The sequence below is a fragment of the Coturnix japonica genome, chromosome 26 (assembly GCF_054131305.1).
Source record: "Coturnix japonica strain WE chromosome 26, WE-NBRP24, whole genome shotgun sequence".
NCBI lineage: Eukaryota > Metazoa > Chordata > Aves > Galliformes > Phasianidae > Coturnix > Coturnix japonica.
Window position 1 is genome coordinate 2,837,713 of NC_140688.1, and position 26,317 is coordinate 2,864,029.

At 44.6% G+C, this 26,317-nt stretch overlaps 2 protein-coding genes and 2 long non-coding RNA genes across 8 annotated transcripts in view; 1 reads left to right on the top strand and 3 right to left on the bottom strand.

Annotated features, from left to right (window-relative positions):
- LOC146756618 (ankyrin repeat domain-containing protein 26-like) overlaps positions 1–13,331 on the bottom strand; it is a 50,743-nt gene extending 37,412 nt beyond the window's left edge. The window contains exons 1-13 of the mRNA XM_085524239.1: positions 12,569–13,331; positions 11,506–11,620; positions 11,074–11,247; positions 10,856–10,962; positions 10,297–10,430; positions 9,400–9,552; positions 6,540–6,590; positions 4,139–4,172; positions 3,989–4,058; positions 2,685–2,745; positions 2,135–2,319; positions 1,209–1,356; positions 169–324 (exon numbers count right to left, since the gene is read on the bottom strand). Of these exons, the coding sequence (XP_085380365.1) occupies positions 169–324; positions 1,209–1,356; positions 2,135–2,319; positions 2,685–2,745; positions 3,989–4,058; positions 4,139–4,172; positions 6,540–6,590; positions 9,400–9,552; positions 10,297–10,430; positions 10,856–10,962; positions 11,074–11,247; positions 11,506–11,620; positions 12,569–12,771 (1,591 nt within the window). The 5' untranslated portion in view covers positions 12,772–13,331. The remainder of the gene's footprint in view (positions 1–168; positions 325–1,208; positions 1,357–2,134; positions 2,320–2,684; positions 2,746–3,988; positions 4,059–4,138; positions 4,173–6,539; positions 6,591–9,399; positions 9,553–10,296; positions 10,431–10,855; positions 10,963–11,073; positions 11,248–11,505; positions 11,621–12,568) is intronic.
- Positions 13,332–14,439: 1,108 nt separating this feature from the next.
- LOC146756619 (uncharacterized) lies at positions 14,440–23,055 on the bottom strand. Of its 5 annotated transcripts, none has more exons than XM_085524126.1 (4): positions 22,741–23,055; positions 17,956–18,148; positions 16,597–16,656; positions 14,440–15,539 (listed from the first exon to the last, which is right to left on the bottom strand). In XM_085524126.1, exons 1-4 carry the CDS (start codon positions 22,851–22,853, stop codon positions 15,522–15,524), a joined length of 384 nt encoding a protein of 127 aa, XP_085380252.1. In that variant the 5' UTR covers positions 22,854–23,055; the 3' UTR covers positions 14,440–15,521. The 5 variants fall into 5 exon arrangements, with proteins under 5 accessions (XP_085380252.1, XP_085380251.1, XP_085380255.1 ...); XM_085524125.1 differs by having other exon boundaries at positions 17,956–18,151; XM_085524129.1 differs by lacking the exons at positions 14,440–15,539; positions 16,597–16,656 and adding an exon at positions 16,979–17,499.
- Positions 20,078–20,915, top strand: LOC146756620 (uncharacterized). The gene is made up of 2 exons (XR_014937275.1): positions 20,078–20,614; positions 20,709–20,915. It is a non-coding gene; the product is annotated as an uncharacterized LOC146756620 (long non-coding RNA).
- A 1,906-nt stretch (positions 23,056–24,961) lies between the features above and the next one.
- LOC146756621 (uncharacterized) lies at positions 24,962–26,317 on the bottom strand. Its single transcript, XR_014937294.1, has 3 exons — positions 26,214–26,317; positions 25,193–25,306; positions 24,962–25,109 (listed from the first exon to the last, which is right to left on the bottom strand). It is a non-coding gene; the product is annotated as an uncharacterized LOC146756621 (long non-coding RNA).

The following is a 26,317-nucleotide window of genomic DNA, read 5'->3' on the forward strand; positions in this document are numbered from 1 at the left end:
TACTGTGCTAGAAAATCAACTCAAAAGCCTGCAACCAAAGGGCCGATACAAGAAGCTTAACCTAACTTTGTCCCAGTACTATCTCCACACAGAACCTACACTACAAGTATTTCGTTGACCCTCAGTTACAGGACATAGAGCAGCAGCAATATGGGGTAAATAAGCCTCACCAGGGGCAGGGCTCAACGCAAAGGCAAGCTCTCACGTAGTTCTCATCTGGCTCTCCCACAGACCGGGGAGATGCACATATCACAGAAAGTACCTCAGAATCCCAAGGAGAATCAGACGCTTCCTTTTTCTCTGCTCCTACTGTGGGTTGGGCTTCTACAAAAAAAAAGGAGAAATACAGACACTGAGAAATATACTGCACTACACTTTTATACCCCATCAGTCAAATAAAGGATCTGAAAGACGAGCAGTAATTCTACAGCAAAGAACAAACCAAACAGTGAGTCCCACTCAAGGGTAACTTTACATCCAGTCACATCACAGTATTCTCTTCACTCCTCTTCATCTGTTTTCCAGCAGAAGATGCCCAAGCAGGACAGCTGACATGGCTACGTTCACCATGTTTGGACAATGTTCTGTGCAGCATCTGACCAATAGCTACACATGCTCTGAAGAAGTCTACTGCAACAAGCAGTGCTCTGGAGTCAGACAATGGAAATAGTATCTTCTGTTTTCACACCCTGGGGTCTATGCCAAATTACCCAACTCTCTCTGAGCTGGTCATGCTCTCAAGCCCACAAAGGTTTAGCAAAGGAGAGATCTCCTACATTCTACAACTGAACAAGTCGAGGTACTGGAAGAGTCTTCTCTGAGTTTGACTCAGGTCTGCTTTTGGCTGAAGCCCTGAAAAACCACAGCTTTTCAATCAGATAGTAGCATCGGAAAGGGAAACAATATTGTCACACAGAAGATAGATTAGATTAGCTTCTTGTTTTGTTCAGACGGCATCAAGGAGAACACAGCAACAAAATTAATAAAGAAACTTGCATCATACATAATCATTAGGAAACCAGCACCACCATTTGTGACCGTTAGGTAAGAACGAAAAAAAACAAAAGCTGCAGACCTTCTCTACCACAGCAGGCTAGGGTTCACAGGTAACAGGAAAGTTTATCATCTTTGAGGATAATCATCATTTTACTTTATTTACTGAACATTAATACTTATAGAGGAGCAATCAGGATCATATTTAAACTCACTTCTCGCATAAGCTGTGTCTTCTGAAACTTTACGGACTTGATGTTTATTACTAGAAACAGAATGTTTCACATCCCCCAAAACTGTCGTTTGCAGCTTCCTTCTAGTATCTTCCTTCTCCTGTTCTTCTTTCCATTTAGGTGACTCCTTCTAAAACAGATTGACCAAAACAGCTGAAAAGCACAGAAATCAATATCTACTTCACCACCCATTAACAACTTGGAAAACGGTTTTCTTGGGTAAGACTTAAATGAAGCAAAGTGCAACATGGTTTCTAAAGGCCTACAATTTTTAGTGGGAATCTGCGCAATTAAACTGCAGTGCCTCATGTTGTAAACCTCATCTCTGGCTATGCAAAACCTCTGAGAAGCACTTCCTTGTGTCAATCTAAATGCAGTTTCATTGATATTATTCAGAAAGTCTTCTTTCTGCCTACATATCTCACAATTTCACTAGTTTCCTGCCCTCAATTTCATTCAAAACTTCCTTTTGTTTCTTCATTTCCAGTCATTACCTCATGAATTCTACTAAATGGCTACAACTTCTAATGGATATTATCCATTCCCTCAGTTTTACATAACAGAAAGTGCACAGATTCCAGAAAGAATGAAGTTTCCTGTCTTTCTCCTTCCAAAACTCTCCAATCTCATAATAAAAATATTGAAAATAATGTCTGAGTTTGGCTATGAACAAGATGTTTTCAGTATCAAAATACAATGATTGAATACAGATACGTGATTGAGTATTAACAGGAAAATAGTTTACTGTCGCTTACCTGTATTACCCTTAACAAACTCTTCCAATTGAATCATCCCTGTACACTTACTTTTGTGCTTGAGGGAAATGCTGCCCATAGATTTTCCTCATATCTATTTAGGCCCAGGTTTTCACTTTCTTGTTTTAGTGTTTCATGGAATTTATTATGTACCTCTTTGCACTGCCCTTCTTCCTCTTCCACCAATTCATCTTCCTCAAGGTTGCTTGAATCTGAGACATCTTGTTTCAACAACTCTCCACATTCTCCTCTGCTCAGATTTGCACCTGTTGGTTTTTTTTGTTTGAGGCTTTTCTTCTGTGACTTAGGAATTTCAATTCTAGAACTATCACCACCACCTTAAAGCATGAGAAAGGGAAAGAGGAATATGAATCAAATGGGTTATATAAATAGCAGCAGGCATTTTACCCATTAAAAACACAGGAAAGTAGTCATCTGGGACTGTATGGAAAAGAAGCCAGGTAAGGGCAGGATGGGAGAAGGACACATCAGACACAAAGGCTTAGGAGGGGACTCAGTATGGTCATTTCCATTATCTTACTTATTTTATTCTGACATGACCATCTGTTCTGTTCTTATAACACTACTTTCCTCAATTACTACAGCCAAGTGAAAACAACAACAACAAAAACAGAAATGAAATTACTTAGTAAGTTTACTTTTGTATGTCATTGTATTATGAAGTACTTTCCAAATAACTTACCATTATTTCTGAACTTTTGGGGAACATTCATTAACGATGTCAAGTTTGGCTTCTGTGGCTTCTGCAAATAAAAACACATTTTAAAAGAATTATTTGATCTGTTTTTGTTTGCTTTTTTGTTTTAAAGCAAATCCTTTACTTACATCAAATCTTGAACAGTAAATACAACCAGGCTGTCCCCTTTTGAAAGGACTCAGATACTTGCTAGATCCTTCAACTTTAATTACACAAACATTCCTCTCCTCTTGTGTACAAGTCAGTGACTATTCAAAACTATCTGTAAATGCGTAACAATTCTAAAAAGGTATTTTAATCCATTGGTAAAATACAATTACACTCGCGATTACTTACTTGTAAGTATGCACAACTCAAGTATCAATTAAAGTTCCTGAAGCTTGAAGAATAAATTAGTTAATATAACTCCACTTAGTGAAATATCTGTAAATTTCAAAATAATGCTAGAAATTTGAATCACTTCCCCTAAAATCAATGTAAGAAAATAGAAAAAATTTTAAAGTACACATGCTTACATCTCCAGCATTACAGAGTGTGCTGAACTAACAAACTAAAGTTCCTAATCACTGCAGAATCCCAGTGCAACAGACTAAATACTCCAGACGCCATTGAAAAAACTGGTAATCCTTTGGAACATTCATAAAAACAGCAGGATAAGCACATGGAGCTTATAAAGAGAAAAGTCCAAATATTCAAAAAATGAAGATAGTCATGCAGCGTGAGATTATATACAAGCACGGAATGTCATCCCACAGAAGGAAAAAAGAAAGAAAAAATAATTATTTGAGCAACTCAAGTATCGAACACTTGAGGAACCTAGTGAGGAAGGAAAGAGAACCAGGTGATGAACAATTTCACTAGATTTTGATAAATAAATGTTCTTTTTCATTATCGTGTTCTTTTTCATTAATCATCCTATCATGTAAATTAGGGGAAACAATTGTGAAGTTTGAAAGAGAACAGAACAGGTTATTTATTAACTTATCAATTCCTAGGGTTGGCAAATCTCACTCAATGAACAACTAATACAATGTGGTAGTTTATCTTAATATCTACTCTTTTGCCTCAAACCACAAATCTACTGCATGTTCTGCCAAAGCAACAATTTTTAGGAAAAACTTACAGCAGAAGAAAGGTTGGCAGATGAGAGACTCTTCTTAAGGAGGAAAAAAAAAAAAAAAAAACAAAAAACAAAGAATTGGCTGGAAAAAGAGTTTCCTTCTATCTCATAGGAAATTGCCTTCAAATCACTTATTTTACACAACTATTTTCCCATAAAGGCACCATACCTTGGCTGTAAAATCCAGTTCTTCTTCCTCAGAATTATTCCAGGTGCCATTACTGCCCTCTTTTTCAGAACTTCAAAAACAACGAAAAGTAAGTACTGGTCCTCTCAAATAATTCCTCAAATAAGCATTTGGTATTTTTATAAGACTCACCTTGTTGAGTATCCTTCGAAAAAGTCATCCATTGCTGTTCAAATATAAATCGACATGTTGAGATTAGATTTTGCATACTAAAAATTAACCAATACAGACATTTAACATGAAAACAGCTCATAAGAGTACAGAAGCTGAAGTGGCCAATTCAATAAGAACAGCATGAAGGAAAGTATTTACAAAACAAATGCTTTTTCAAATTATACTGAAAAACAAATCAGACATATCTACAATATCTACCATTTTTTGCTGCCGTACCTTGCTATGGATTATAAATAAAGTATATTTAAAAATACAAAGAAAATCAAAAAGCATACTCAGGAGCTATAGGTTATCCCTAGCTAGAAGAATCACCAGCATTTCTCTACAGTGAATCAAAAAATGATATACTTGAGACAAAAGGAGCATTAGCAGGGCATGCTATACTACACCCCCAAGTTTTTATCAGTTCAGTGAAGGTAGTAACTCACACCTAAGACTATAGGATAGGTCAGGTCAAAAGGGATCTCTGGAAGTCTCTCAACCAACTACTTAAAGCCAGCTCAGCTTTGAGGTCAGGAAAAGTTGGTCAGGGTTTTATTCAGTCTAGTCTTGAACACCTCCAAGAGAAGGTTCACAACTTCTCTATTTTGCCATCCTTATCATGGCAACACTTTTCATCTCCAGCTAGAAACCATCTTGCTTCCATTTATACCTCTTGCCATCTTCGCTTCCTGTCAAGTATCACAGGGAAGCATCTGGCTTTGTCTTCTCATCTGCATTGGACGCTGCAGTTAGGGCCCTTCAAAGCTGCCTCTTCTTCAGGCTGAGTAAGTCCACTTTCTCAGCCCTCTCTCACAGGGCAAATACTCCTTCACAAATATGATGGCTCCCTAGAGAATTAGCTTGCTATTGATCCATCGACCTCTCACGTAGAAGGAACTCAAAATTACAGCCAAGGCACAGTCAAGTGAGTGCTAAACAGGGGCTGACAATCGCTTCTCTCAGTCTCCTGGCTTTGCTACTCTTAGCACAGTGCAAGCTGCAGCCCTTAGCTGCCAGAGCACCCTGCTGCCTCATGCTCAGCTTGCCTTCTGACAGGTCTGTGTCCTTTCTCAGCAGAGCTGCTCCCCTGCCGTGCAGTCCCATCATGTTTTGTAGGAAGGGGCTTTTTCACCCCAAATGGGTCTTGGTATTTGCCCCCGATGGATTTCTTAAGATGCCTGCCAGTCTATTGCCCTGGCTCATTGAAGTCCCTCTGAATGCCAGCTCTGTGCTGAAGCATATCCAACAATCGCTCTTACTTCAGATCATTAGCAACCCTGATGAGAGCGCCCTGCAGTAAATCCTTCAGGTCACCGTTCTAATGAAAACTGCAGTCTAGGAACACAATTTTTGAAGCGCTAACACCTCTTAACAACTAAAACATAATAGAAGGACTTTCTGATTCCCAGCACAGAAGGGAAAACAGACATATCTGATCTCCACATAGAAATCATAATTCCTGAAGTTTCTGAACTGTTAAATATTATAACAAAAAGAAGGGTTACTACTAACAACCTACAAATGAGTGTACAAATTTTGCCTTTCCTAAACACAGTATGCGAGAATATTCCCTGATCTGAACACAGCTTTCTGAGATGCAGTACAGTATAAATGTTCAAAGAAATCTCATGGAGAAAAAAGCTAGAGGCTGAAACTTCCCATCTGAGGGCATCTTAAATGGTTCAAATGCTAACAATCTGATTTTTGATGTTTTCCACTACAGAAAACACAGAATATTCTTAAATGCTAATGGAATCCTGCTGTATGTAAAGCTAAATAACTAACTCAGTACTATGACTCTATCTGCTAACTTTCCACGCAGAACAGAAAATTGCTGCTGTGTGGAACAGTTAAACTCTGGACAAACGACTTCAGTTACATCTTCAATGAGTACCACTAGAAGTAAGGAAAACAGCTCATTAAATTACCTACACTTTTGCTTTCAACATATAAATACTGCCAATGATCCTGCTATCCTTTAGAAGGCGAGACAGGAATTTGATGAGATAGCTTTCAGCTAGACCAAAACCACAGCCATGATGCACTGACACAGAAATGAGATCTAGTCTCCAGGGACCCGTTTCCACTTTAACTGAAGCCTATATCACCATTTCTGAGCAAGAGGAGAACAGATTACAAAACAAACAACCCCAAAACCAACACTATCACAAGTGATAAAAGCAAATGCTGAATTCAGTAAGAAGGGACTCATGCAAAACATGCAAAGAAACAAAAGCTGCCCCAAATCCACTCTAACTCATAGATCTTAAATCATCAAGATACAGATCTGCAAGATAATAAGCACCTATGATGAATAAGTATTTGTGTATCACAAGACATGTGTGGTATTTAAAATACTGCTGTGCAGAATGAATACCTTCACTCGATTCTCCTGTTCTCAGAGTCTGCTCAGGGGACCGTTGCATTTCTATATCCATTAAGGGAAAGGCATGGAAAGGACAGACAACAATGACATCAGAATAAATGCAGAATCTCACAAGTTTGGAAAATACAAAAAGCACACACACAAAGCTACAGCACTGGGAGAATGCGCTGTGACTATGACATGCATTTGTGTGCATGTGTACATCTGTGTGTCAAAAGAGAAACTGTGGAACACTACCTTGACATCAAATTCTTTCACAATAAATCTGTTACTTTTCTCTGGAGCAGAAGATTGTCCTACTTACATGGATTTTATCACATACACATGCAGTGCTGTGGAAAAACAGCTACTATCAGAAACATACACTTAAGAGAAAGTTTAAAAGAATCATAGGATGGCTTGGGTTGAAAAGAACCTCAAGATGATTTCTCATCCCTTCTGGCTTTTCTCTGTTTCCTTAAGAGGGAATACAGGAAAAGTTTTATCTGACCTCAGGAGATAAAAATCACACAGAAGTGATAATTTACTTTTGTAAAGAGTTTTACAATGCTGAGACAATTCCTCTAATCATAGAAACACTAAGGTTGGAAAAGATTATCAAGTCCAATTGCAAATGACTCAGGGAAACGCTGAACAATACACTAGTATGTGCTGCAGTGGCCAAACATACTGTCACTGCAAACATACTAGAAACAGAAATAGCACAACTACTGTTTTCCTCAAAAATAAATTGTTACTTAAAATCTAAGAGATCGGTCATTCAATATGTTCTGGAAGCCAATCTGTACGTGATTAATAAAAGGGTTCATGTTCTGACATCCAAATAATCATGAGCAAACTTGTTGAAAAATGCTGACCTGTTCAACATTCTTCAGAATCTCCTCTTCTAATTAGAAAGTACAAAAGTAGCAGAAAGGATAAGGTCAAAATTTTAGATAGCAGAAAAATAAAACAGAAGAGCAAAAGACAATAAAAGAATTCCAAAGTGGGTATTTCTCTGGTCTCTCTCTCAACATCCCGGCTTCTCTAAAGGACACTTTTAAGACTGTTACTGTGGCATATTAAAAGGACTCTCATGATTCAGGGTGTGGATGCAATCAGAGACTGCAGAATTAATTCCAATATTGTTTCTACTACGCTACTGAACTTTCTCTCTGCTCCCTCCTACTCCTCATGCTGGTGTAATCTTTAAGAGACTGAGCACAGGGAGAATCACAGAATGGTTTGAGTTGGAACAGACCTTTAATATCATCTAAATCCAACTCCCTGCTATAGGCAGGGACACCTCCCTCTAGACCAGGTTGCTCAAAGCCCCATGCACCTTTGGCTTTGAATGCTTGCAGGGAGGGAGCATTTACAACCTCTCTGGGCAACCTGTTCCAGTGTCTCATCCCCCTCACAGTAAAGAATTTCTTCCTGATATCTAGTCTAAATGTACCCTCTACTTGGAAGAAGAAACCCTCAAATCACATATTTTAAATTAACCCAGGCCTGTTAGTCCTTACAATGGGGTACCAGAGCAACTATCTATGTGCATGGAAGGTAGCAACTGAGTGGATTTGGATAAAAAAAAGTATTTCAATGATCAAACCAACTGTATCGAGCCCCACTGAAAAACAAGCAAACAAAACTTCAAAACCAAGCTACGAAGAAACTTTTTCAACCACTCTCTAGTTCAAAGTAACTGCTCCTAAGTCAAAGGCAACATCACTTGGGTCTAAAATCTATACTTCCATCTGGGATAAGTCCAGGAAGAAAAAATATGCCATGTATTCTTTGATCATATTTCTCAGTCTTTATAATAAAAAAGTAATGACTTGTGTTTGAACAGTCTGCTGCCCATCTGACACATGATTCTCACAAAACCCTTAAAAATAAGGAACAAATAAAACCTCGTACGTTGGGGCTTGAAACGTAAACTGCAAGGCAATCTCATTCATACTAAAATAGCAACTTTCTAAGATTCATTTAGGGCAATTTGAGCTTATAAACGCTGCCTGGATTTTACAAATTCATTGAAGGAATGTATTTCTTTTATTTACAAGGCAATGAGAAAATGTAACAGTTTTTCTGGATCACAAAGTCTTTCTCAGTTGTTTTTTTTTTTTTCTTTTTTAAATAAAAGTAATTGAAAAAAACATTATTTGATTATAAATCAAACCATGTCCAAAAAGATACGGTATATACAAACAATGTACTGTTGTTGCTTATGAAGTTATTTTTCCAAGACAATTTTTGTTACGTCTCCACAACACAAACAAAAGCAATTGTAATTGAAGGTGAGAAATTATGTCTCCCAAAAAAGGAGCTTTATGCAGGTGAAACTATTAAAATTAAAACAAAGTGACAGAAATCCAGTGGTAATCAACAAAAGATGCATCTTCTTGCAATTCATCTGCTGCTTCGCTGCTACAGAAGATAAAACTACTATTTGGGATGAAACTACAGCTTTTGCAATTGGATTTTCTGAACAACAATCTAAATGAGCATCTCTAAGAAAAATTGCACACCCATAAAACAAGGCTACTTTAACCTATTTTGTTTCTTCTCTTCCCTCCTCCCCCTTGCTAAAGGGACAATTTAAATAAATGGGCAACTTGATGTGCTGAAAGTGACAACTGTATGAGCAGATGGATGTAGTGCACACAAATCACAACTGTCCCCACAGCCTGTGGAGATGCAGTGTAAACTAGCAGCAAGCAAACACATTCATAACACTTCTTATTACAGTCCACCTGATGCTTCCACTGAAGTCCACACTGAGCACGGTGAATTTAAAAGATGCAAACCGACCTAAGGAAGGGGCCACCACGATTCTGCCCATTAGCTCTACCACAGTTAAGTATCCTACCTCCTCTGCTCGAAGCAGCTGCACCCAACGTAAAGCCAGCAGCTCTTGCCTGGTGAGGAGTCACTGGCACAGGGATGCCTCCTTTAGCACCTGCAGAAGCTTCCCCTGCGTTCTCATGGTCTGCATATTCTGCCAGTGTTTTACTAAGACTATGGAGAGCAAAAAAGGAAATGCATTTGGGAAAAATAATCCCATAGCTACATAAACACTTAATGGGATAATAAGAGCCTTATACTATCCATCCTAAACATAACCATAGCCAAAACAATTTTCATATTCAGTAAGTGTAACATACTCTACTTTTTGCAAACCGTAACATACTCAAATATAATGGACACATCTATTTTATAGATGCACATCCAGATCTATGAAGTTATTTACTTCTGCTCGGTACCCTTTGCAGTCCAGTTTTTACAAATACAACCACTCTTATGAATGAACACCCATGGGTAAAATACTTATGTGTAGGAGGAGTTAAACTGCTTAGTAATTTAACAAAAGAAATAACAGCTAGATCTCCTCTGAAACAAAACAGGTGGTTCCTGGTCAGTGGAACTGAAGACAGTAATAACAAGGGTTCTGTTTTGAGAAGAATTTACAAACATTTCAGTTTTTCAAGTTGAACTTCTGCGTCTGTGGGCTACAGACACATTTTAATAGTGTATAGCAGGCAGACATCAGCTTAGAAACAAACACTTGAAATCTTACAGAGAATTTTGAGCAGAAGCCCTTTTCTCAACTTTCAAATTAACACCAGACACATGAACAGTATATGTGAGAAGATGTCAATGAACACATCTTCAAAATAGCACCGTTAAACTTGGTGCTGTTACCAAAAAGGTTCAAACTCAACACTGATAACTAAAAACCTAGCAATAAATTTAAAAGTTTATCTAGCATTTCCATGAAGAATAGCATAGTCCTCAGCTGTCCATCCATTAACGTCTTTATGGAAAATTTCAGCACCATAGCGAAGAAGTATTTCTACCAACTTAAGCTCCCCACCGGCTGCTGCAGTCATAAGTGGGGTTCTACAGCATCCAAAATACAAGACAAACCATACAATTTAGTCAGACATTGTAATTATTTTAATTCCCATTTGCTCAATCTCAAAGAAAATCACTTTATGAACAGAAAAAAAAGCTTCCATATTAACAACACTTGCATACAAACTTGGCATCAATTTGAAAAACTCTCTCTGGCATAACAGCAATGTTGCTGGCACAATAGCAATTTTCCTGCCACAGCGGCTACCAGAAACAATGTTTTCTTGCAGTTCTCAATGCAGAAAACATGCAATAATGCATGCCACCTGCCAAGCTGAGACCTGCTTTCGCCAGTCACTCAACGAGCTCTTTCTCTGTGTCTTTCTACTTCAATGCTCATTCCCATCCCTCCCATCAGTCCAACCTGAAGACAACTAAGGTGACCTGCAGAGTTTAGACCATCTCCTCACCTTTCACACGGATCTCGAGTGTGAACATCAGCTCCTTTTTTAAGAAGGAGCTCTACCATTTCTTTGTGATTTTCAGAGATAGCAAGAGTAAGAGGAGTACATCCGTCCTGAAAGAACAGAAATAATTCAAGTTAAAAATCAAAAGAAACAAACAAAAAATCTACAATAAAAATATCAATGCAACTTTTTGAACTTCTCTATTGAATCTCGAAATGTACCTTATTCTGAGCATTGATACGGGCACTGTGCTCAATTAACATCCCTGCTAGAAATGTGTTAGGAGTTACAGCAGCCAAGTGAAGGGCAGTGTTGCCACCAGCATCTGCCAGGTTCGGATCAGCACCATGCTCTAGCAGGATCACTGCACATCTTTCTTTCTGGCATTGTACTGCCTGGAAACAACACACACACACACACAAAAAAAAAAAAAGGTAAAATTTCCAGCAGTCATATTTCACTGTGTCACTACTACTACAACTTCCCATTCCTGGAATATAAAAGCATCTGCCAAGATTAGCTAGCACATGCCAAAGCCACACTGATTACAGCATGCATGCTTCTACACAGACTTACTTAAAGAATCTGGAAAGACATCATTTAATACATAATCAATAATTCCTACTTGCAGCAACATAGTATGTTCTACTTACCTTCATCAGTGGAGATCTGTTATCACTGTCAAAAAGATTTAGCTTACACTTGTTTTCTACTAGAAACGTAACGACATCCTCACGTCCATTTGCACAAGCAAGATGCAGTGGTGTCCTAAAAGTGAAACGTGTAAATTGAAACAGACAGCTAAATAAATATTTTCACTCTGTGGTACATGAACAGGGCAAATTGCATTTCTTTATCCCAATTACCTCCCAAAATAAACAAAATAAAATAAAAACAAGCTTATTCCATTACCAGCGTGCACCAAACCATGTCGCTTAGTACAACATCTACATGTTTCTTGAACACCTCCAGGGACGGTGACTTTACCACCAACCTGGGCAGCCCATTCCAGTGCACAACCACTCTCTGGAGAGGCTTATCCTAGCATCCAACGTGAACCTCCCCTGGTGCAAGCTGAGGCTGTTCCCTCTTGTCCTAACAGCTCCCATCACAGGCAGGCTGATGAGTACCCTCCATAAGACCAGCTTCCTCCAAGGCAGAGAAGATGAGGACGAAATAACAGGCAGAACGTCAAATAACTCATCATGCCTTGTCACAGACATGGAACAACTCGAGGGTGACTGTCCCCACTGAGAAATTCCCAAATAAGTATACAAGATCCTTCACCTCCGAATAGAAGCCTGACAATATTGATCTGAGCACTGTATTTATTATTTACTTAGCACAGTGTACCGCAAAGAGCTCGAATGAGTAATTTAACTGTAACAAACACAACTTTGTGCAGGAGCCCCTCCTCACCCAAAAGCAGCCGTTACCAAGCACTGGGGAATATGACAACCTAAAGGAACCACCATCAGCTTCGCAAGCAAGAAAGCCTTCATGAAGCCAGCAGCCTTATCGCTGCCCTTTCTCACCAGCCCCCAACAGAGCTCTCAGCTCGGAGGAATGCCGAGCAGCCCTACGAGGGAGCCAGGCCGGGAGGGCACATCGGAGCGGCCTCTACCGGCCGTCCCAGCCACGCGCGGCCCCCGTTAACAGCAGCCCTCTGTGCCCAGGTCATGCAGCGGGGATCCCGGCCCGGCCCGCCGCCCTTACCGCTGCGCCTTGTCGCGCTCGTCGATGTCGTGCTTCTTCAGTCCTTGCTGCACCAGGGCCAGGTCTCCGGCGGCGGCCCCCCGGTGCAGCTTGGTCAGCTCCTTCCGGCGGATCTCGTACGCACCGGCGGAGCACGCCGAGGCGGCGCTGCCGGGCGGCGGATCCCGTTTTTTCTTCTTTACGAAGCTGAGTATCTTCTTCATGTCGTCTTAAAACTCTGCCGGGCCGAGCCCCGAGCAGGACGCGGAAACACAGCGCACGCTCAGGAAGCCGCGGCCCAACCCACAGGCTGCAGGGCAGCCTCAGGCTCCCAGCCGGAGCCGGGAGCCCCACGTATGCGTTATACGTGCGATATTAAGCGATACTAAGCGATATGAAGCGATAGTAAGCGATATCAAGAGGATACACACCCGCGGAGAGCAGGAGTGTGCGCGTCTGTAGGCTCGGCTGCCTCAGAAAGCGGTTGGCAACGGTGTGTCCTGGGGCCGTTGCCTTTGGAATAGTCACGGGGATAACCGTCTGCAGGGTTATTTCTTGCCCTACTTGTGGGTATTATTTAATAGGGATCTCAAAGCACGCGTTTTTAACCTGTTACTAAACCAGTTGTCAGCTTTCTGTCTTCAGTTTTCCCATCTTCCCCTCCCCCCCTCCACCTTTGTTCATACTGTTTATTAAATCTTTAATATGGGTGATTTTGAATAATATTTTTAATTCATTCCTGTTAAAAACAAATAGTTCCATTTAATTTTTATTTTTCTTCAGAAATTGCTATTTCCTGTCACGGTTCCTCATATTCTCAGTGTGTTCTCTTTGATAATCTGGAGCTTTCTCTAAGAACCATTGAGCAATTGCTATTCCTGTTGCTGTCTCCGTGAGGTGATTCCTCTTCTCTTACCCAGTACTAGATCCACGTAGCACAGTAAGATTTTCAAGTAAGGGCTTAAGTGTGGCTTAAGTGTTGCGTAAGCATTGGCATTTGGGTTAGTCTGCTAAAGACTCACCTTTCCTTTGACATAACAATACGGCTGGATAATTTAGCTCACAATCCTTGCAGCTCTGAGGTACAAAATGGCAGTCTGAAGCTCTCTTTCTGCAGTCTTTATTTTTCCCCTATTAAATCACTGTGTGTATTTTGCTTATTGAAGAGTAACAATGGCAGTAAAGGCTTGTGTGCTGCGTGTTGTCTGGTCATAGAATCTTTTAATCATAGAATGGAATGGCCTGGATTGAAAAGGCCCACAATGACCATCTAGTTTCAACCCCCCTGGATATAGCCACATCCAGCCTGGCCTTGAATGTCACCAGGGATGGGGCATCCTCAACCCCCTTGGGCAACCTGTTTCAGTGAGTTACCACCCTCTGTGTGAAAAACTTCCTCCTAATATCTAACCTAAACCTCCCCTGCCTTAGTTTCAAACCATTCCCCTTGTCCTATCAGTATCCACAGGTGATTTACTACACCTGATTTGCAGCTGATGTGTTTACAAGCTGGGAAATCTGGCTGGGCAGATAGCATGTTTCTGCATTGCTTGCTCCAGGGCTTTGAAGAGAACTGGGCAGTTGCAGGTAGAGACTATAGCAGCTCCAGCTCTGTCTAGGTTGGAGAGCTGGAGCTGAGGTGGTGCTTTTGATGTTACACTCTTGCTTCCCTATGCAGCCAATGTGTATGCTTAAATACAGTTTTGCTTGTTCCTGGTCCAGTCTGAAGCTCTCACACTGTATCTCATGCACATGGTCTGTTAATCCTCAGCTGGATTAACAGCTAGTTTCTATTGATAATGCTGAAAGAATTCCTTTTGGCTTACTCTAAATGAAAAAGATGCAGCTATGCTTCCCATTTTAACAATGAAAATTAAGAATAGGTTTCAAGATTGAAAAAAAAAATATATCATTTATTTGCTTTCTTTATGACTCCATTTTCAGTTGACATAAATACATGACTTGCAGATTTTCAAATGGAATATATGGAGTTGCAACTAAAAGTTTGATCATGTCTCTCTACCAGACCTCTACAAGTCTCATTTTACCAGAGAGAAATATCCTCCTTCTTGCTTGTGTCACCGCTTCTGGCAGTAAATACATTTGTGAGTGACTGTTTTTCAAGGCTGAAGCACAGGAAGAGTAAAATTTCATCAAAACTGTGATCAAAACCTGGAGTTCTCACTGAGAATGGCAATCACTGCCATTAAAGCAGCCTCATGTGGTTGTTTCACAGAAACAAGATCACATATCCCACTAGTTTTGTGGGTTTTTTGGTCTCTTTTTTACATGCTTTAATAATAAAGACTAAAAATTAAGTTTTGTTATTTTGTATATGCAGTGTTTCTTCCTGAAGTTCACACCTTATTGCCACTCTTGCCAGTATCAGTACAGCACAGGGCCTGCAGTCACCTCCCTACCTCCCCAGACCAAATCCATGAATCATTTGCTTCTCATAGGCCTCAGATGAAAATACTATTTTATAACAACTCTAACCACGTTAAGGACAGTGAGACACTTTAATGCAGTGCTGTGCAGTTCTACAAACTTGGCAAATACCTCTAATGCAGGAGGAATGTCTAACGTGCAGCCTGAGGTCTTCGATACCACAACTAAAGCAGATCTAAACCTGAAAATACTTACACCAGCATGTTAGTGTAAACCCTTACCTTCTCTAGTGTTAACTATGGCTTGCCATAGCATCGTGGCAAGTCTCAAAACCACAAACGTGGGGAAATAACAAATGGCAGGATTTTCAGAGTAGCCTATGGTCAGCACAGCTTGGGAATTCAGCTCTCCTAGGCCCTCCAGGAAAATGTCATCATGCATTTTCCTCACAGAATTACTTAACTAGTCTCAGGAGCTTGCAAAACCCACAGAGGTTTTTAACTAGCTTACTGAAGCAAAGGCTTGAAGGTTGTCCTGAGGGGCTTCATTCGTTTTGCTTTGTTGCTGAGCTGTGGTTTCCAGTCTGTCACTTCCAGCCTTGAGCCTGAAAGAGAGACAGGCCTTGCTGTGGACATTCACAAGAGCACAACTTCTGAAAGAGCAGTCTTTATGGAGGGAAACTGACAACTTCTACTTTCAAAAACTCACGTTACTTCATTGCATTCCCTTCTATTAGAATTCAAAAAATAGCTTTTTGAAAGGAACATGCACACAATTCTCCCAGCATGGAAAAAGCAACTTCTTGATTGGCAGCCCTCCTAATTACAGGTTAGTAAAACAAGGCAACCAACTTTCATATCACTGAATCTACCCTGCTGAAACGATGCTCAGTGTGCTACAGCAACCTGAGCTCATGCCCCCACTGTAACCTTAAGCTGCTCATAGGAGCAGACACGGAATGCAGCAGCCCCATTCCTTCCCAGTCACTGTCATAGCTGAGTGCACGCTGAAGCATCCTGAGCTACAGAAATGTCCCAGAGAAGGAATCAGCTCTCCACTCTGGGTTGTTACAGCAAAGACCTGAGCACCACTCTCTGGGAACTACGTGGAAACTTAGGACGGACATGGAGAAACCTCAGAGTCCAGAGCTTTGATGTGAGTATATGGCTTGTGTTGTCGTGTAATTTGGTGCCTGTTTACATTAAACATCCCCAATATGGCTGCAGTCTTTCATGTGGCACAAGCTTAGCAAAAGGGCCAATTCACAGTTGGGCATTGAAGGCAGGAGCTTGGGCTCCTCCTAGAATCAGGGATGGGGAGAATTCAGAAATACCCATTGCTCATCCACTGTTAGGTTCATGTCAGCTTCAGTGCAGAAACCTGCAGGGGGAGCAAAGTGTTTCTGTGTATCCACTAGAAGGCTGTTTCTAACACACTGCTTTGCCCCTCCAGCTTGTGAAAAGCACCCAGGCCTGCTAGCAGCATTATGTACCTTGAACAGCTGGCCTAGAGCTTAAGTATTTCAAGGTCTCATTGTTCAGAAGCATAAGGCAGAGGCAGCAGCAGAGGGAGGTGGGTCCAGAGGTGACAAGCCTAGAAGTAAGCAAGCCAAGAAGTAAGCAAGCCAACAGGGGTCCCTGCACATCCTTCAGAGAAAGTACCTCAGAGTACTGGGGAGATTCAGTCTTCCTCTTGCTCTGCTCCTGCTGCGGGCAGGGCACCTATGAAGAATGGACAAAGTGAGACACATTCAGTCTCTTGCAGTGAGTTTTCCTAAGTCTGTTAAGCCCTGTCATCAAAGCTTTGCCATGCTCTCTGTGGGGAAGTGCAGCTGCAAGCTTTGTTAAAAATTGGTGTTATCTAGCTTTACAATGTGAGTTTTCCAGTTATCATGTTCTGTGTTTTTTTTCAAGATTGTAATAGGGCCCTCTGTCAAAAGAAGCCCAACTCTATGCAGAGAGATGTGCATAATCAGGCAGAGCTTTCTAAAGAACAGCACCTGTTGCAGAACGGCGGGAGAAAAGCAAACGATCACACCTGTCATTGACATATGATCAGCTAATCTCGTTTATTCCTTGGCTGCGTGTACATTTATAATACGGATAATTAGCTCATACATATTGCAAAAGTGGAGCTCATCATTGGTTCCCAATTACATACCATCCCCAAGTATCTTTGCAGCTTCTTGTTATCATCCTGAAAGCTACTCCCTTGCTGAGTTCCCAGAACCATGGCTAGTTTCTCACCATCCCAGGGCATCCTGTTGTTCTCACTGTCCTTGCAGGTGTTATGGCTGCTTGATTAACTGCACCGTGTTTACGACCCTTCTCAGCTAACTAGCTGTAAAAAACACTCTCTACATTTCCCTCGTTTTCTTTTAGGCTGAAAAGGCTCAGTTTACCGACCGACTAACCATATTTAACAAGCAATTCAGTTCATTTGTTCAATTAGTTCTCATGTAGTTTTATCCTGCTCCGTAGCTGCTGCTCTGTGAACTCCTTATCTTGATCCATGGCTGCTGCTCCATAAATTCTTCTTGTATTACAACAATTTCAAGATACTGCCTATAGAATAACAACACTACTTATATTAATAACATAACTATGATAACTCAATCAAGGCCTTGATTGACAATACTCTGAAAGTGAAAAAAGAGACAAGTCAAATACAACATAACAACATTACTGTTAAACCCACTAAAAAAAACAAATATGTTTGTACTGCAGCCTAAGTTTCTGCAACCTGAAAATAAATCTGTGAGGTTCCCATTGTGTTAATCTGTACCTGATTTGGAAAAGTCTTCAATTTTCATATACTCTGATACATTGATTTTTTAATGACCACTAAAATTTGTGCAATAAATGCTTTTAAGATGCTCATAACCATGCTCTACTGACTGAGTTATCCGAGCTAATAATTGATTAATGATCGCGCAATTTAATGGAATAGCATGTCAAATAGAACCAATTTTAGAGGACAAATGTACTAGAGTATCACTAGGGGCATTATTACTTACTGACCCTTGAGAAACAGCAAGCCATGTTGGTGTTGGATGCAACAGGTAGTGCCAGCAGGGCGTCCCCTGCTTCAAGGTGCACATTTCCTCTCTCACCCATCACAGATTCTCTCCTGCATTCAGGGTCTGAAGGATTTCTTCCAGTTGTACACCATATCTGCGTGGCCAGTACGTGATTCAGAGCCCAAGTGGAACACCTGCTTGGAAAACAGAATAAACTATCAAATTTAGTTCTATTAGCGTGCACTTTTGTCTAAAATGATCACAGAGGCTGCCTGCAGTGAGTGGGGAAAAAGGCATCATTAGTCTCAGGCAATGTGATGGGGTTACTTCCTGCTAGCAAACATTTCCAGGCTGATTAAGAGAGGTGCTGGGAAGATATCCAGGGCCTACTGACGCGAGAACAAAGAGGGACAGCAAACTTGCATTTCAGTTGCCTTTGCCCGCCTGCCTAGGAAAAGAGCCCTCATGCAGCGACTCGGCACGGACTCAGATGTGAACGATCCAAATCGTTTATTACAAGTTCTCACATCCCTTATATACCTTCACAAGTTGTTATTTTCTAACTTTCCCATCCGCCCTTACAACTTTCCCAAACATCTTACATGTCAACAAAGCATTCTACAAAACACTTTTCAACTGTCCATGCAGGCACATAACCAATCAGAGCTGTGAGACTCTTCTTCTCCTTGCAGAGGTGTCCTTGGTTCCCATGCTGTTTATCTTGCTCCACAGCTGCTGCTCTGAACAGCTTTTCTTGTATTCCCACACCCATCCTCCCCATTCCTCCCTCCATCCTACCCCCCATCCTTCTCCCAGTCTTTCCTACCCCCAACCCTTCCCTCCCATTCTCCCTCCCCCACATCCTCACCCCATTCTGGCTGCACATCCATTTCCTTTGGCCCAGCTGCTCTGCTCAGCCCACACTCTTCCCCACATCACTGACACCAGTGTTGGGAGGGTGCTGGGCTGACAGATGCTGGGGAGGGCTGCCCCGCCGGCTCTGGGCAAGCAGAGAAAGGCGGTTGACTCCAGAGCTGTTGTCCAAACCTTTGCATATTCCCCTCCTGTCCCTTGAGTAGCGTTCCATTACGGGGAGCACGGCAGCCCACACAGAAGACAAATTCTGTGCTCCTTGCCCAGCATCCAGCTCTGGCGACTCTTTGCCTCACCGCTGATGGATGCATCTCTCTCATTTCAGCCTGATATTTCTGTTGGCAACTGCTGGGCTTTCCAAGGTTCGCAGGGCCACGCCGTCATCTAGCTGCTGGAGAACATCTGGCCCACGGCTTTCACCATGTGGCATGTCTCCAAGGCGGTGTCTCCCTCTGGGGATGTCAGCAGTGCCCCCAGAGACTTTGCCATCTTGGTAAGTCTCTGCCTGCTGCTGCTTCTGGAGGCCCCCGAGGAAAAAGCTTTGCCATAGAGCCCCATAAGAGCCCATTGAACCCCTATAGAGCCCCAGAGATAACCAACAGAACACAATAACCGCAACATAAGACCCCATAGACCCCCACACACACCCCCACAGACACCCCGAAGAGCCCTATAGAGCCCCACAGACACCCCATAGAGCCCCATAATGCTCCGTAAAACCCCATAGAGCTGCACAAGAAGCTCATAGAGAACCAAAGAGCCTCATGGTGCCCGACAGACACCCAACAGGGCCCCATAAGGGCCCTACAGACACCCAACAGAGCCCCATAACTGCCGCATAGAGCCCTGTAAGACCCCATAGAGCCACACAAGAGCTCATAGAGCACCATAGAGCCACACGGTAGACACTCAACAGAGCCCCATACGACCCCATACAGTTGGGAGCTCCCAAATTTCAGTGGTGGGCTGCTGCAGAGCACGGCATCCTGCCTGAGGGCACCGAATCCCTCGGCTGGTTCCATGTCTCCAAAGGCCTCTGCTGCTCTTTGTGGCCGAGCAGCTGGGAGCAATTGCTCCACGTGCCCTGACTCAGGTTCGCCCTCCGTTGTGCTCCAATCCTACCAGAGCACAGGGAGGGTTGGAAGGGCTCCCACCTTTGGCCTCAGTGTGTTCTTTATGGCACGGCCTGCCTAAGTGTGACCGCCATCATCTCTTGTCTTTGAGGGAGTGGATAAGGACGAAATGGAAACTCTCCTGGGATCATTTGTTTACGATGTGGACGGAGAGATCGCCCAGACCTTCCATGTTCAGGTATGGCAAGTGCAAGTGGGGAGGCTGGGCTGCCTGCACGGCATGGGAAGAAAGAGCTTTCCTGCCCACCCTCTGCTCTCCAACATGGCCGACTCCCGTGGGGTCCCTTTTGCAAGCCTTTGGAAGCACTTGTGCCATGGCGCTTCCCATGCCCATAACAAAGCCTCTCCTCTGCTACTGCTTCACTTGTATACTAAGGCCTTGAAATAACTACAAACTGCTTCACTTGTATACTGAGACCTTGAAATAACAAAAAACTACTTCACTTATATACTGAAACCTTGAAAGAAAAGATTCTTCTCTTGTTCTAAAGGCACAAACAACATTTGATTCCCACACTGATAAGATGGGTGATAACAAGAGAGGGGTCTGCATGCTAAACAACTATTGAATATGGATCAGAATTCCAGGAAATCATTGACTGTGGGGCGAACAGTGGGAGCTGTGGGGCACTATGAGATCTATGGGATGCTTTGGTATGTATGGGGAGAACAGTGGGAACTATGGGGCACTATGGGGCACTGGTCCCCCTCCGGCCCATAACGAAGCCTTTCCTCTTTGCATTGGCAGGAGAAGCCCCTTCAGTCCTACAAAAGGATTAAAATGGATGTACGCAGCAACTGGGGGAACGCGGAATACACCTGCGTATACCAATTGGAAATCCACGGCAACCCCTAAAAACACCTAAAAACCCCTAAAAAACCCTAATAAACCCTAAAACCCCCTAAAAAACCTAAAAACCATTAAAAACCCTAATAAACCCTAAAAACCCCTAAACTCTGATGTCTACCAGAGGGTTTTATTTAGGGATTGATCATTCAATGAAGAGATGTCGATAACTTTCTGCCCGACTCGAGGCTGGTTGGGGGGAGGGAGGAGCTGCGGGGATGAGTTGGGTGGGTGTTTGGGGGGGAGACTGGGGTGGGGGCCGGGGCTAAGCCACAGGACAAGCAGGCCAACTTGGCCAAGTTCCCCAGGGCACAGCACATGCTGGATGAGGCAGAGGAACGTGCTGACATGGCTGAGTCCCAGGTTAACAAGCTGCAGGCACGGAGCCGTGACATCATCATCAAGGTGGGTTCCTACCCCACATCCCTGCCCTCCATCTCCTTTCCCAATAGAAAGGACTCAGTGAGGAACGAAAGCTGCAGATGCTCTGCCTTCCAGCCCCAACCTCTGATCTCACAACCCCTTTGGATCTCTCAACTCTCCTGCTTTCAGCCAATAAGAATTGTTGAGCGGCAGCAGCTGCATTTGTGGGACAGGGCTTAGTGTGGGTGGTGCTGTGGGGTTGGTGTGGGAGCCACGGGAGATGGAGGGTGGCCAAGAGTGTGAGTTGGCCACTCAGGCCATCCCACAGTGCCGTGAACCTTGATCCATGGTGACTGAACATCATCGTAACTGGCTGTGGGGCACAGTTGGTTGCTACAGGACAGTATGTTCCCCTATGCACTTCTATGGGTCCCTGCAGGTACATGTGTGAGTGTGTCAGTATAGCTCCCATATGAGTCTGTATTTGTTCCCTTTGGCTCCCCGTGGGTCTCTATTGCTCCCTGTTGTTCTTATGTGGCTCTATGACTCTCTATGATGTTCTTTTGGTTCTCTATGGGTCCTGTGGGTTCCTGTCCCTGACAGACGGTGGGAGGGACCGGGTGATAAGAAGGGCAGAAACAGCCCCATTTCTGTCCCTGGCCGTGTTGTGTAGAGCCCCATGGGGAACCTTAGAGGCCATAGCTTGTAGGCAAACAGAAGCTTATGGTGCATAGCTTACGGGGCTAAGCTGTGGGGGTTATGGGACAGAGCATCAAGGGCAGTGGTGGTTCTATCGGACACAGCCAAAAAAAGGGGGCTTAGAGGCCTTAACAGCCCTGTAGAGCCTAAAGTCCTTGAAGCTTAAGGGTAGGCCTGGAGCCGAGGTACTAAAGGGCTGGACTGGAAGCACTGAGGTTTTGAGGGCCTGATGCACAGAGGGAGGCCAAAAAAGAGACCACGAGTCCATGAGCATTCATGGCACAAAGGAAGGTTTAGAGCTGTAATGGAGAACACACCTGGAGGCACAGATGCCTGTAAGCTGTCCTAGGGGCATAGGGGGAGGCCTAAAGGCTTAGAGGTTGCCCAGGAGGCTTAGAGGCCTTAAGGTAAAACAGCCTGGAGGGAGGCCCAGAGCCTGGCCAAGAGGCCTTGCAACTTAGTAGTCTTGAGGCCAAGGTGAGGCGTGGAGGCCAAGCAAGAGAAAGCCTCTGTGGGTAGGAAGCTCTTGTGAGCTGTGGTGTGGGTACCTGCCTCTAAATAGGGCCGCGTGAAGGGAAGGGCAGGGTGTGTGATGCAGGAGAGAGGAAAGGACACTGCAGAAGTGGCACAACACTGTAGCAGTGGAACGGTAAACTGAAGAAACTGCTCTTGACCAGAAGCTTGTGGTTGGCTGTGCTCAGATCCTCCTCCAAAGAGATGCTCTTCATGCATTTCTTGTCTCCTTTCTGTCAGAAGCTGATGGAAGCAGCCTTCCAGCAAATGGCAGCCTTGCAGAAAGCCAGGGGAGGAGCACAGAGCCAACAAAAGATGAGACTTTGCCACCAGGGAACGGTGGGCCGGTCCCCGTTACCTGAAGTAATAGACGTCGCTTTTCCCGGCGCTCAGCCCCGATTTCCGTATCACTTCTTCCTTCTTCCACCCGGGCGGTAACGCCGGGCAATCCACCCGCCCTTGTTTCTCCATCCCCGGTACCGGAACCGAAAAGAGCCGAAAAAAGCCGAAGTTCGGCTGATGCTCGGAGCCGGTTCGGCTGCCGGAGGAGCCTGCTGAAGGGCCTTCCGGTTTACTTCCGGGTTGGTCTGGCCACTTCCGTTCCGGTTCGGCTCTCTTCGGAAGTATTCGGAAGCGCTCGGGTCGTTCTGAAGCGACTTCCGGTTAACTTCCGGGTTGCTCCGAGATCCACTTCGTCTCCGTTCGGAAGCGCTCGGGTCTTTTCGGAGCGAGTTCCGGTTTACTTCCGGGTTCCTTCGATTTCGCCTTCGGAATTCTTCGGAACCACTCGGGTCGGGTTCGGAACCGCTCCCAGCGACTTCCGGTTGACTTCCGGGTTGCTACAGGTGGCTTCCGGTCGGGTTCGGAGCTGTTCGGAACCTTTCGGAAACGCTCGGGTCTATTTCGGGATCGCTACGAGCGATTTCCGGGTTTTTCGCGCTTCGGTTCCGTTCGGAAGCGCTCGGGTCAACTTCGGAAACATTCAGAAACTTTCGGGTCCAGTTCGGAGCCGTTCGGAGCCGTTTGGGGTCGCTACGAGCGACTTCCGGGTTTCTTCAAGCTTTGGAACCATTCGGATCCTTTCGGAAGCTCTCGGGTTCACTTCGGAGGAGCTCGGAAACGCTCGGAGCCCTTCGGGTCCACTTCGGAGCCATTCGGGATCGCTACGAGCAATTTCCGTGTCTCTTCGGGCTTCGGACCCTTTCGGAACCATTCGGAACCGTTCGGAAGCGCTCCGGTCGACTTTGGAGACGCTCGGAAACACTCGGGTCCAGTTCGGAGACATTCGGGATCGCTACGAGCGACTTCCTTGTTCCTTCACGCTTCGGAACCGTTCGGAACCTTTCGGAAGCGCTCGGATCGACTTCAGAACCACTCGGGTGCACTCGGAAGCGCTCGGAGCCGCTCGGGTCAAGTTCGGAGCCGCTCCGCTCGACTTCCGGGTTTCTTCGGGCTTCGGAAACCTTCGGATGCGTTCGGAAGCGTTCGGAACCCGGAAGTCCCTTTATGCCTCTCTAAACCCGGAAGTCTCTTCTAGCCCGTCCAACTCTATGGCCCTGGAGGACCGTCTCAATACAATCAATGCGTTGCCATCTGTTTAATGAGTTACAAGCGTTAATTAATGAGCTTTAATTAATCCCGGAGCAACATCCGGGTCTTTTCTAGATCCGTACTGAAGAGGCGAGCCAAGATGGCGGCCGGGAGAGACCGGAAGTAGCGATTGAGGCGCTGGGTTTGGAGTTCCTATAGGTGCCAAATAGTGAGCCATTAAAATGAATGGAGGCTCTGAGCTGCCAAACAGGGAGCCATGGGAATGAATGGAGGCCCATAGGTGCCAAATAGGGAGCTATTAAGGTGAATGGTGGGCCAGATAGCTGCCAAATAGTGAGCCATATGAATGAATGGAGCTCCATAGGAATGAACGGAGGCCCATAGTTGCCAAATAGGGATCCATTCGAATGAATGGAGGGCCAGGGATGCCAAATTGTTAACCCATAGAGCCCCATAGAGACCCCATAAACCCCATAGAGACCCCATAGCACCCCATAGAGCCCTATAGCCCCCCATAGACCCCCATAGGACCCCATAGAGCCCCATAGACCCCATAAGGCTCCATAGAGCTCCATAGAACCCCATAGAGCCCCACAGACCACCATAGAACGCCATAGAGCCCCATAGACACCCCATAAACCCCCACAGACCCCCATAGGACCCCATAGAGCCCCATATAGACCCGATAGAGCCCCATAGAGACCCATAGAGCCCCATAGACCCCCATATACCCCCATAGACCCCCATAGACCCCATAGCTGCCAAATAGTGACCCATAGACCCCTATAGACCCCCCATAGAGCCCCATAGACCCCCATAGGACCCCATAGAGCCCCATAGACCCCCATAGACCCCATAAGGCTCCATAGAGCCCCATAGAACCCAATAGGACCCCATAGAACCCCATAGGACCCAATTGGATCCAATAGGACCCCATATAGACCCCATAGCCACCCATAGAGCCCCATAGACCCCTATAGACCCCATAGACCCCCATAGAACCCCATATATACCCCATAGACCCACCATATTCCCAGTGCTATAACCCAGCACCAATAGGATCCCGTCGGGGCACCCGCTCTTCAAGTAATGCTGGCTCCCCATAGGGAAGAATAGGACGTCCCCCACTTCCACCTCGAAGCTCAGGCTCTCCCCATTCTCCAACACCAGGCCGGCCTGCATTCGCATATTCATGAGCTCATTAAGCCTCATTTGCATCCCACCCCCCTATATCCCCTATATATAATATAGGGCCTTACCTTGCCACAGCCTTGGAGGATGTAAGCCAGCTCGTTAGCGTTAAGATGATAATGGGGTTGGCCAAGTTCATTAGGGAAGATCCTTAGGGTGGCTATGGTGAGAGGATCGGGGTGCTGCAATGAGTTATATATAGGATCATATAGGGTTATATAGGTTTATATGGGGGTCTATGGGGTCCTATGGGGGTCTATGGGGCTCTATGGGGCTCTATGGGGGTCCTATGGGGGGTCTATGAGGGTCGTAGGGGTCCTATGGGGTCCAATGGATCACTATTTGGCAGCTATGGGGGCTAATGGATCGCTATTTGACAGCTATGGGGCTCTATGGGGTTCTATGGGGGGTTATGGGGTCTATGGGGCTCTATGGGGCCCATTGGCCTCTATGGGGTCTAATGGGTCTGTATTTGGCAGCTATGGGGCTCTATGGGGTCCAGTGGAGGGTTATGGGGTCCTATGGGGCTCTATAGGGTCCTATGGGGTGGCTATGGGAGTCTATGGGGTCCTATGGGGCTCTATGGGTCACTATTTGTCAGCTATGGGGCTCTATGGGGGTCCTATGGGGGGGCTATGGGGTCTAATGGATCCCTATGGGGCTCTATGGGGCTCTATGGGGGTCTATAGGGTCCTATGCGGTGGCTATGGGACTCTATGGGGTCCTATGGGGGGTTATGGGGCTCTATGGGGTTCTATGGGGCTCTATGGGGTTCTATGGGGCTCTACGGGGGAATATGGATGACTATTTGGCAGCTATGGGGTCCTATGGGACTCTATGGATCACTATTTGGCAGCTATGGGGCTCAATGTAATCCAACGGATCACTATTTGGCAACTACGCTTTCCAGTGTAACCTAATGGATCACTATTTGGCAACGCTGGTTTCCTATGTCTTTTATTGGCTCACTATTTGGCAACAATGGGCCCCTATGAAAACCAATGACTCCTTATTTGGCACCTATGCATTCCATTGGCTCACTATTTGGCAACCGACCCCTCCAAGGTCCTGGCAGCTTAAAGGCGTTACCTGAAGGAGCGACTGGATGTAAATGAGATTCATTGGTTCCATCCAGGTCCTGGCAGGTCGATACGGAGCCCAGTGGAAAACTCCGCCATTAAATGGTGCCGGAG